This window comes from Struthio camelus, chromosome 25 (assembly GCF_040807025.1).
Source record: "Struthio camelus isolate bStrCam1 chromosome 25, bStrCam1.hap1, whole genome shotgun sequence".
In the NCBI taxonomy this organism is placed as follows: Eukaryota; Metazoa; Chordata; class Aves; order Struthioniformes; family Struthionidae; genus Struthio; species Struthio camelus.
The window spans coordinates 4,053,570-4,065,883 of record NC_090966.1 but is presented as its reverse complement, the minus strand read 5'-3'; the positions used below and the strand labels follow the sequence as shown (position 1 = coordinate 4,065,883).

Here is a 12,314-nt window from a genome sequence, read left to right as displayed (position 1 = left end):
AAATTAATTTAAGTGGCATCTTGGTGATGGTGGACTCAAAGCTTTCTGACATCCCATCAAAATCAACAGGCGCTTTGGCTGTTTCTTCGCTGCTAGGGTGTGACTAAACAACAGTAAAAGCAACATCAGCTGCACAACTGCAATACTGTTCACATGGAGAGGGAAGGGATCAAGAAACACAGACTTTAAACGTAGCCAGCGCTGCCTTGCACCATGTCCTCTGTATCATCCAGGAAGCACAGAGTTATCAGGCGTGCGTAAGAAGGAGACAGGATAGGAGCAAATGGTAGCTAATGAGATCATCAGCACTAAGAGGTATTTTAGAGCATCTTGTGCTTAATGATTCCTACCGCTGAAGGAACTGGCAAGCTCCTAACCCTTCTGACATGGTTTTAATAACATCCATGACATTACGATTCAGGTTGAAAGTCGCTCGTTTATTCCAGTCACTTTGACACATCTAATCAGCTATCATCTCAGTGATGCAGTTCAGGTGAAACTGAAATTATGCTGAAAATCTGCTAATAATCCTGCCGTCCTCTTTTTATGTCGCAGGGTTATCTGTTAAAAATTCCATAGGTACCAACCACACTGCATCAGTATTTTATCAAGGAGAGGAGTATGCGCCTCAGATTATGCTACATATTTGGCTATCACAGAGAAGCAGTCCATCTTCAGCTTATGCAGGATAAGGTAGCTGAAACCGTGTCAGGATCTGATCCTGAAGAACGTCTGCACTAAACTGCATGAAATAACGGCAGGCGCCAGAAACCGCCAAGAGAAGCCGCAAATCAGGCAACTCTAATGGCACCCTTTGGACTTAGGGCAACAAAAGATATTTGCAATTATTTTAAAACATAGATCAAAAAAATAAAGGATAAAAGAGAGAAAATAGCATTTTTCACACATAGACCCTGACTTAATGAGATTTGAGAAATCAAATCCAGAGAGGACAGATGAAATTCCCGTGCCTTGGTTCAGTTCATAAGGCCTTTCAGAAAATCTGCTGGTTGCCAGGAACAGATTACTTCATATTCAGGGTAAATAAGCATTGTCCAAAAGTAGTGTGAAAAAACTGCTGGCATATTTAATAAACATGTTAGATGGGCGAAATGAGGAACAACATCTCCTTCGCAGCAGGGTCTCCAGTGACTATAGAGCTAACATACAGAGAACATCTCAGATGGAACGGACTGCTACACTGCCTGTTCCCATTTAACCTGATAAAATATAAAATATAGAGAATTACAAAAGAATGGAGAGTCTGATGCGGCAGAGCGTTACTCTCCCTTTGACTAGGTGCAAACAAAGCACATCAGATGCAAGGTGGAACAAAACCAGAGCTACTCTCCAGCAAACTCTTGCAAGATGGTTTTGTTCGGTGAGTAGGGCGTAAGATTTGAGAAACGAAATAACAAGGACAAAATTAGCATTTTTTTTTTCTTCAGTAAGCATTGATATCGCTTCCGATTATTTTCACGTCTCTTTTTTGCAGGGGCTCCGTGCCACAGAATGGATTATCCAGTGAAGGCTTTCTTGAGCTTAGATGTGAAAATGGCACAGCATACAGAAGTTTATAGACGAGAAAATAACTCTTTGAGAACAGTAACTCAAGACACAAAACACCCAAAGCCCCCTCTGCGTGCGAGCGCTGAGGTTGCATGTCTAACGAGCCAGCGAAACGAGCTGCTCTGCTGATGTCCTGCGTGGTGGCAGCAATCACATCTGCTCTCTAGCTCATCTCATCCATCATGATTTATAACTTGTCTCCTGTTTCTCATCTTCTCGACCAACTGACACTGCAGCTGCTGTAGTCCAGCCCCAGTCTGAGAGGAAAAACCTGCAACGAGGCCACTTTAGTGGTTCATTAGACATGGAGCCGCCACATGGGTGAGTCCAGTCCTCTTCTACGTGTACCACCAGAGCCTCGCCTGTATCTGTCCTGAAGCCCCATTTTGCAAACGCTGACTTCTGATGGTCACAAAAGTCCCTGCCCATCTTGTTAGGAATGGTTTTAATCATTTCTTTTCCAGTTCTGTAATTTCTAGCCTAGAAACGTTGGCGAAAGGGACACTTGCATAAAATAAGAGGTTTCCTACATTCATTTTGTTGTGCTACGACATATTCTTTGAAAACGTGTTAGGATATAAGTAGAAGAAGCAGAAAACTTTGTTCTGCAAGCCTTATGGGAAGCCTAAAAGTTGTATTCTCAGTGCCAGCAGTCCATCAAATCACTACCAGCTGGCAAACAGGCTGCATTTGCCCATTCAGTTAACTGAAGGACATCACATGATGGATGCCTCTCTGTGGTCCAAGAATATGGAATTTAACCATGTTCCTCTTGATGAGTAAATTAAAACAGCAAGAAATATTTTATCGTCTCCATTATACTATGGGTCTGGTAGAAGCTCTGCTCCAAAGCATAGGTAAAGCATTGATTCTACTGCACTCCGCAGTCCCGTCAAACTTAAAGCTGTGGAAACGACTGTAAACCACTAAATCCCCATGACGCTTTGGTAATTAAGTACACTCATTCAGCATGGGCCTCGCGCAAGTACAGATGACTGGAGAGCACGCCAGCTAGGGACAAGCTGGCCCTCTTGTATTCGCGTGATGGGCTGCCTCCTCCAGCGCACAGCCGGACACAGCAAAACAACAAATTGTGACATATCCCCAGCGGATGCCCTGCTAGACCGAGCGTTTGGCACGGACCCGTGCCCGGGGGCACTCGGAGCTGCCTCGTGTTGAGAGCACTGGCTACAGTGAAATATTGCCATTTCGGAGCCATGAAAAACACGTTAAGACAGTAATTCCTCCAGCAAAGCAATGCAAAATCACAATGAAAGAAGCAGTGCTCAGCACCCTGCAGCCCCCCTTGAGAGCTAAGGCTGCTCCTCAACGCCAACACCTGTGAAAATGTCATTATTTCACCTCAATACCTAAAAAGTGCTGGCGGGTACTGTATTATTTTGAATTTTCTGCATACGTATATAAGGGATTCAAATAACTTCGTACTAAAACCATTATTTTTCCTCCCCTCCAGGTCAAATAGCAGCTTTGTTTCACTGGGCAAAATCCATCACACACAGATGCAGAAAAAGTACTTAAGGTATAGCCTGATTTTGGGCGAATGCTTGATCATTTCAGCTAACAATAAACCAGAGCATATTTTAAGAGCTTTTCAGGTTTTTTATAATACAGAAACAGGGGAAAAGGAGTCAACTAAACCAGGCTCTGTAATGACAAGTGAGCTAGGCATTTATGAACTAACTGTGAACAGTTTTTAAAAAACTGATATGTAATATAAGACCCCCCCACACACAAACACACACCGTTTTAAGGCGTTTGTCCTATCATTGAATTTTGACCGACTTCTTTTCCTCAAAACTTTCTAAATTATCATTTGACTGAGGCTTGTTATTTGTAAATCAGATTATGCTTGCTATCAAAACACAGAAAAAGAAAACCTTTACTTTTTCTAACATATATATGATATTATTTTGCTGGGCAATGCAGAAAAATGTTAATTTTGTGTAGGAAAAGTCTCCATTTGCAGCCTGCCTCCCTAGAGAGAAAGGAGAATGCAAAATACCTATACTGTATTATATTAAAAGGTAGCTCAGCTGGAAACCATGGCAACGCGGCTGTTGTATTATAGATGCACACCTCTGTTTGGATTGCTGTCGCACACTAATCCGCACAAAAGCACCTTTATTTCTTGTTTCAGAGATGGGAACAGATTCGGGCTGTGCATGCGGAGCAGAAGGGAACATATGAGAGGTTGCCCTCAACCCCAACTACGGAGATAGTAGCGCTTCTCCCTAATTTTTAGCCTGCTATCCCAGATTATTAGTGAGGCATCTAATAAAGTTAATGAGCGGGAGCTGCCTGATAAAGTCTCCGAAGGGAGAATTTACTGCACAGTATTTATCCTGCTTGCAGCATGGCAGAGGTTGGGTTTCGGAGCATCATTACCGGCTTCCGACCCTGACAGCAGCAACCTGATTTTGAAAGACACCCGACGCCTGCAGTGCTCGCTTTATACGTTCAGTGTTTCTGGAAAGCCGGTGCCAGATGTGCAGCATTTCAGAATAACGCTGCGGCTCTGCATATCGGTGAGAACAGGGTACTCCAGGCACTCAAAACGGGCTGGGTACAGCAGGGTGTTTTTCCAAAGTTTTCTGGTGAGAGATGCTCTCCTCCATCACACTGGTGGCTGTGACTCCTCTCTGTCTTATTATGACTGGGAAAATATGAACTATCTAAAAGCTTCATGTTACCAAGGTCCCCTGCTCCCCTGACGCTGAGAAGATCCTTGACCGGTGCAGACAAGCAGCCTGCTTCAACCCTTCTCCAGGTGACGACAGGGGACATGCTGCCACCGGCACCCACAAAGTTGGACAGTCCAGTGCCACCCTGAGAAGCAAAAGCCCAAATTAAGACAGTACAGTGCAGGCAAGAGCATACAGAGTTATTTTTTTCCTTCAAGTATCTCTGCAAATCTATCTCAAAACCCTGTATATTGGTTAGGGCAGCAGGCTCGACATAAATCATCTCACCTAACTTGTCGAGACATCTCCTTATGAGCCAGTCCTCCTAAACTCCTGTTATAAGTCAACAGGAGGAGACACTTGCAAGGCGCTCTCCATCTGACCTATTTTAGCCTTCTATCTCATGATGAAATGAATCATTCTTATTTCTCTCCTCTGACTATAAAGTGAGTCTAGACAAGTAACTCAGACGTTGACACCTAACTCTGGACAAAGTAATTTCACTTCTGGGGTCTATATTTAACTCCAACTCTTCTACTGCCTCGCCAGGGCAAAATCAGTTCACTTCTGTCTCTCGCACAGTTTCTTCCTCAGCAGCACAGGGATAAAACACTGTATTAGCTTTGTAAAAGCCTTTAAAATAATTATATGAGAATTTCTGATCAAGCCTACGCAGAAAATAGTGCTGCATTCTAGCAGAATTTAGGTTAAAAAATACAAGTGCAAGGATGAACGTGCAACAGTAACTACTTTCTCTGTGTGCAAGACAAAGGATTGTGTTTTTCCCTAAAACCTTCTGTGTTATTTGTCAAATAAGACACTGGGTTAACAGTACGACAGTGACAGTCAAGGGAAGTCATTACTGCAACGCTGGATGAACTCTGACTAACGCTTTTATGGTGCCGTAGTATGAGCCAGTGGTCAGCGCTGGGGCCTCCCTTGCGGGAGCGCCTCGCATGATAAGGTTTTCCTTCAATGCCAATTAGTCTTTCCTTCGGATAGAAAGTGCACATTGAGTACTCGAGGAAGAAGGGGGTTAGCAACTCACTAGGCCAGCTCAAAAATCAGGAGGCAGGAGATTTGATGTTGATCATGGAAGCGTAGAAAATCGTGTTAATTCGAGGATAATTTTTGGCCGTTGTGTTTTGCCTCTCCCCTCTTTTTTGCACTTCTGAGAACGTGGGAGCTCGGTCCCATTAATGAAACAGAGAAGATGACCCCAGCTGCAGTGGTGCTGGCACAAGTCCTCCTCTCCCAGTTTGCACCCTACCATCCCCACACCTGCTTGATCTGCCAGGATAAGTCAACGAAGCGCAGCGTCACCGACTCGCATTTCGCTTCAAGACTCTTCTCAAGAGAAAATCAGCCTCAGCATCCTGTGTCTACTGTATTGACTTGGCGAGGTCAACAAGCTTAGCACGAGCGGCGCGTTTCTGCAACGCCCCACAATCCAATTAAAGGCTGGTCCATCCAGTTGCAACGTCCTTTCAATCCCCAAACGAGGAGGAAGAAGTCAAACTTGCTGTGAACAAACAAAACGCAGGCAGATTTCCATGGGTTGCTCCTATCAGCTCTGACACTGGCAAGCTGTGCTGCTTTTACTGAAATAAAATGAAAAATCTTTACTTGTCTTAATTGCTGCTGAGGGCTCACCATGCTCTGAGCTCAACACTTCACTAACAGCTCTTCCCTGAGAGCTGGACAGGAGGACTTTGAGTAGCACAATAGCTCTATCTCACAGGTCCTCTCTATTAATCACTGAAATGTATCCCGTTTTAGTATCTGCCATTAGAGTATAATGCAATTAGTGCACATTATACATTAGAGATATTTATTAGTCCTTCAATACATATGGATTGATACTCTAGGCAGGAGGACCCCATCATATGTATTGTTGCTTCTTTTTTGCCAGTGACAAGGGCTACTCTAAACGAGCAGTCTGGTTAGCTCTGGAAATCCTGCAGGGATTTCATACTTGCCAAGAGCATGAGCTTTCCTCATACCCTTTAAAGTTACCGTTAATTTACCAAGAGAAATGGCACGTACAGGGCTAAACTGATGCCTGAAAGTCTCCTGGACTGCATCTGGCTCAGCATTACAGGCAGCTCTGCGTGACAATGTGTTTAGTGCAGAGATGTGGAAAAGTGAAGGAAGTGGCCAGGGCGCCGTACGTGAGCGAGCCTGGACCTCGTGCACTTGCCTCTGCAGGACAGCTCCGCACCTACACTCAGCCCCATGCAGTTAAATTACACTTTCCAAGACGGGCAACATTATTAGAGACTAGGCACAGCTCAAACCACGCACATCAGTTCCTGAGGGCAGTGCGACAAGTTCCTGAAACACAGGATGAAACCTGAACGCTAAGCACACATCTACCAGATAGCTCGTGTCCTGCTGAGTGAATAAGGGCTGATTTGTGACTTCGTGCTAAAAATCACGCACAGCTGCATGCACGGTTTTGGTGCAAAAGCACTTAAAATACAGCACTTTGAGTTTCATTCTGAATTTGAGTATCCTTCCAAACCTGAATCTCAGAAGAACAACTCAGGAAGCTCTTAGCCATTTGTGTGAGAACCAAGAGGAATGTTTCTGGATCCAGAAAACCAAAACACCCACATTACCCAGCTATACTCATTGCTATGGCACGCAGAGTGGATGCGCCTTACCCACCAGGTCAGCATCCTATGGGTTAATCTTATTTTTATGGTAAAATGGGAAGGTAGTGATTCTTCCGAGTTGCTCTCATTATGGTTCATTATGGCAAGTGCTGCTCTCAAGTCTGCTCTTCTATAAAACTGGATAGCGACAATTCTCAAGTGTTCTGGCTGCAGTCTCCTACAGCCCAACGGATGACAACCTCTATTACAGCGAGGCCAGCCAAAAAAAAAAAAGGGGGCCAGACAAAAACAGTCGGGCTGAGTGGGAGCGACTGACAGGGAGAACGCTTTCAGCACCAAAGGCACAAGCAACACACACACACACTGGAAACAGGGTGGAAAAGCACTACGTGGTGACAAGCACTTAATGACTCTGAGGAAGGATATTAAATAACTAACACTGATTGATATAAAGACACCTGCTGCATAAGATGCTCTACAAAGTGCTCACTTGACAGGAATAGTGTGTGAAATCTGCTAAAACACACAAGGTTCCCCTTGGGAGGAGCTAAACGACTTTTGTTTCCCCTGTACTGCAGCCTGTATGCTACAAAACTCCAGACTTAAAGTGGTCAATTAGTTGGATGCTGCTAACAGCTATGGCTGCTTTAATCAGCCGAGTGGCTGTCAGCTTGAGTGGCTATTCAGTTCCAGCAGATACTGTCATGTTTTCTTCAGACCGACTGTAGGGTCTAGGAGATGCGCTGATATGACCTAAAATACAAGTACCTCCCTGACTTTTATAATCATGTTCTAAGAAACGGGCAGACAAAATGGAGCAAAGCTTATGGGGATAAACTACTAGAATTACAGACAAAGCGTCTGTTTCCACTCTTCAGTAGAAACAAAGATAACATTGTTAATAGCGATCATTTGATTTAGGGAATATAAATTGAACCATGATTGAATTCTGCTCTCCGTGAGCTAAGCCAGGAACTCCGCTGCTATCAGTACGGAGATTACACACGCATTTACAGCCCCAAATCGCTCCAGCCTGATTCTGTTCCTTATTTTGCTTTCAAAAAGACATTTAGTAGGAATATGAGGAACGTGATTTCAGAAAGAAGCCAGTTGTGAAAGACATCGTCACCCTGTTCATCCTTCATCTCCTTATCCTCTACTTCACATCGACTCTCTATACCTTTGGAGGAATGGAGGCTGATGCCTCCCTCCAGATTGAGTTGGCAGGATCAATCTGACAAAACGTAGACATCGCTAGCACAGCTCAGATGTCTGCCTCTGAGCTAGTCACCTTAGGGCCTTCTGAGGAACAGCTCATCTCATTCTCAGGTAGACTATTAAATTTGTTGGGTCAACTGCATGCCCAGGGAATGTTTGTTTATTTCCACGACCGACAGAAAGGTCTAAGGTGACCGGCACAGATGTAGATATTGACAATGCAGACAGACTGAAGTCAGGTGAGAAGAATCTCATTCCATGCGCAACCTTATAAGATAAAATGATTAAGATAACAGAATGAAATGCTTCCGAGACGAACAGATTTATAAACTCAGAGAATTTACTTACCTAGGATCACAGAGAAACTTGGTCTTTTCTCCTTCTTCTCTCCAAATAAGCCATTCTCGGAAAGAGGGATGAACAAACATTCGCGTCATATCTCTACGTTTGATAAGAAACATAGAAAGGTTCTCCATCCTCTGCTGAAAGTCATCCCACTCCAAAGTGCCCTCAATGTTACCTGCATTAATGGCCTGAAAAATATGTTCATCTGTTAATGGATGCAGAGATGCCACTGCCACATTCAAGAGAGGCATAACCCGATCAAAGGAAGACTGCGTTGGGAACTTCATATTGCACTGCAACAGGTAAACTTCTGACAGAGAGACCGGGACTACTTTGTAGCTGGAGCTTTTTAGTACTAGGTATCCTTTCTCTATGAGATCAAAAGTGAGTTTTAGGTATAGGTAGGACCCTTGGCTCAAGGTCTTGAGGTGAGAACTGAGCTTGCCAAAGGTAGTGTTGTCCATTTTGCCATTAAGCGAGATGTTGTTCTGGATCTCCGAGCTGCTGTGTATCCGGTGAAGGATATATGCCTGCAGGTCCTGGTCTATGGCTTCGTTCTCTTCTAGTCTATCCAAAAAAATTCTGTGGAAGGGCAACAGCTTAATTATTTCCTACAAAGAAAGAAAAAGAAGTATGTTCAAGCTGGAAGTGCTTATTATTCATTAAGTAAGCCTAATTCACATTACAACAGCACCTCTGAGACTCCTTTAAGACCTCTTCAGTCAGGGCAAGCATACAAGATGGCAATTTGTGCCCTCACGACCTCATAACCTCATCGATTATATAATCAAGTAGGTTGTGTAGGAAGCATGACTGAAATACAAAACGAAGGACGTAGTTCCTCATACCCATGGAAAGGACGGGAACATTCACGCGGAGCAGCACCCTTGTTATTCTTGCCCAACCCCAACCAAGTATCAGGCACATCATCTGATTTCCGATCCTATCAGAGGCCCGTTATGGAGAATGACCTGTAGGCAACCACAGGACAGATTCCAAGCCAGAAGGAGTTTTGCTGAAACTGAGTCAAGGAGAACTGACTCTTGCTATTCTTCCGTATCGCGTAGCCGCTATCAACAGAGAAACGCCCTGAAACGTCAGTACAGATAACAGCTACTATTTTCCAGGGCAAAAAAAATACATCTATCTGTTACAGGATACTGCGGCCGGGGATTCTCTCGTTTGGTAAGCTCACTAATGCTTATGTAGCTTATGTAGCACAAAAAGAGCATTAAAGATCTTTCCAAGAGAACTCATGTTAGGGACTCACTCTCTGCAAAGTGAGGAGAAATGTTTCAGCGGAGCTGGGCGATGCAGCTGCAGGAGAAGCTATCAGCTCTCCAAAAAAAATAAGACGGTGAGCACATTGCTAAAGTACGCCTTGCAACGAAGAACTCAGGGCTGCAAAGGCTGTAACTAAATGAGAAATTAAAGTCACAAGGACGCAATTTACCTACAATTATGAAAAAAAAAAAAAAGGCTTCAAAATGGTGTTTCATCTACTCCGTTACAGAGCACAAAATAATTGTAGCACAAAGCAGCAGACAGCCCGTGCTCTCCTGGTGTCTCGGGGAGCAGCTGCAGTTCCCGGCTCCAAAGGCAGCATGCAGCAGCTGGCTGGCTCGACGGAGCTGGAAGCAGCACACGCTCCCTGCTAGGCACACCACAGTAAATCAACCTGGGGATCTCAGTAAATATTAGCAGATCTCAGTAATAACCGCCTAATGGATCTCAGTAAAAACGAACTGCACAGCCCCGTGCTAACCAAAAAATGGTGAATAAGGAAAAAATGGGTTCAGCTCCACATAATTTAGCGCTGTGGACATGCCTTCTTCCCAGAGGAGCAGCTCACCGCGCTGAGCTTGCCCCACGCGCTCGTCTGGTCTCTCTGACATCCGCATGAACGTTCCCACAGCTAACTAATTCGGCAAATCAGCCAGCTCTACTTTGAAACAGTGTAAAGAGCAGATCTGTGCTAACTGGGGCACTTTGCTGCTTCCCAGCTTGTTCCATTGCGATGAGCAGTGGAGCCAGCAGATTAGGGGAAGCTTAATCCTATGCTAAAAGAGCGATAATGAGCAGTTAAGGCTGCAGGTAGCAACCTGTTTAGCTGCAACCTAAGAGGAAAATACTTCAGAATAACCCAAACAACGTTCAGCTCCGGACTTCAGCACCTGCTAAAGATATGCTTAACTGAGCTGAATAATGTCTTGGACTGAGGCTGACTCCTCCAGATTGAAACAATCCCACTCTCAAACTGCGGGTCAGGCAGAAAGGGTATGAGGATGTGCACGCCTCAGCTTTTCCAGGCTGAGGAGAGAACGTTTTCAAGTTTTTGTTTGAAAACAAACATCTCAAGCACACCACTACATCCACTAAGACCTTCTTGTCAAGGGCCAACATGACAAAAGATGTGGTTTCTGTTTTCCAGGACTCTTGGTCTCAAGATACCTGTAGACTTGTCCTGACCGTCACTACCAGCTTAAGCCACGAAGGGAATTTTCCGATCATTTTGCTCAAGAACGAGACTATGGTGTCCCCATAATCTGGCTTGTGGAATTCAGCCTCATTTAAACCATCAATTAATATGATGAAATCTTCATCAGGGATCTTCCTCTCTGAGATAAACAGAAAGAGAAAATACTTATTTGAAAGGCTAGCCACATGACGACAAAGTCACTAGAGTGTTTTAAGGCATCATCTGATATGGTTAAAGAAAAAACATATGGTAGCAGCATCTCTCTTTTACGACACGTTAATTGCACATACACCCATAGGTACATCCACACATAGGCAGGTCCACACACACAATGTCAATTATCATTATAAGTATCATTATAACTAATGCTATGTATTCTTGGGGACGGGGATCTTAGGCTCAGATGGCAACTTTTCAAAGGTAACCTTGCCTAAAAAATACAACACTAGCTGGGAGACAGGAGAACTGAGTCTCTTGTTGGCATATGCTGCTAATTTGCACTACAGATTTTAATCGGTAAAATGCTTGCTCTCCTTTGTAAACTACTACGGATAAATCACGCTATTAAAAATCTCGGCATTCCTGCTAGGAGGCGAGCTTCTCTCTCCGACTTTAAATAGCGTCAGGAAATTTTCTGCAAAAATCTAAAACAAAATGTTCCCAGGTGACACAAGCTGTCTCTGTGGTGTCCCAAGGAGAACAGAAGTGAGTAAAAACTGTACTTTCAGTGTTTCTGAACATCAAAATCTCATGTTATTGCCTTATTTTGTCAAGTTAGGCTTATTTCTTCACCTACTCTTAAAACCCGTATGAAAAATACGTATCATTATAGATCTTTTTGCAGTTAACCTCTCAGTAAGATTACTGGGTATACTAGAAAATATATTTTATGGCTTTCTGAAACCTCGGGAGAGAACATTGTGGGAACGTGAGTTTTGTACACACATCTCACGTTTCTCACAGAGCCTGAGGGAGAAAGGAAAAAGCAGGGAGTGGGCCAAGAACCGGAACTTTCTCCTATATATTAGTTAGGTCCTTTGAGATTAAAAAAATATATTTGAGAAACACGAATCGAAGTTTGTCAGTGGCATTCAACATTAACAGCCACGCAATAACTTTGTCCCAGTAGCATTAAAGCTTCAACAGCACCTTGTAAAAGACCTGCTGATATATTTACAGAGACTTAAATGTGATATATTTTAAAACCCATTTCCAGACACTGCTCATTTCATTACAGAACACTTAGCACAGATTAGTTTGCCAGCACTCTCAATCAGCAAGGCTGAAAGATGGGAGTCTCGATCGTTGGCTCCGTCAGAGCTGTGTTGAGTGCAGGACCCACGACGGGGGGAAAAAAAGGCTTTCTATAAAATTTTTCCATGC

General features: G+C 43.9%; 1 protein-coding gene across 8 annotated transcripts in view; it reads right to left on the bottom strand.

Annotated features, from left to right (window-relative positions):
* TANC2 (tetratricopeptide repeat, ankyrin repeat and coiled-coil containing 2) overlaps positions 1-12,314 on the bottom strand; it is a 253,384-nt gene that overhangs the window by 38,033 nt on the left and 203,037 nt on the right. For all 8 annotated transcript variants that reach the window (XM_068918703.1, XM_068918706.1, XM_068918707.1 and 5 more), the window contains 2 exons: positions 10,904-11,070; positions 8,456-9,063 (listed from right to left, as the gene is read on the bottom strand). In XM_068918703.1, coding sequence (XP_068774804.1) covers positions 8,456-9,063; positions 10,904-11,070 — 775 coding nt within the window. The remainder of the gene's footprint in view (positions 1-8,455; positions 9,064-10,903; positions 11,071-12,314) is intronic.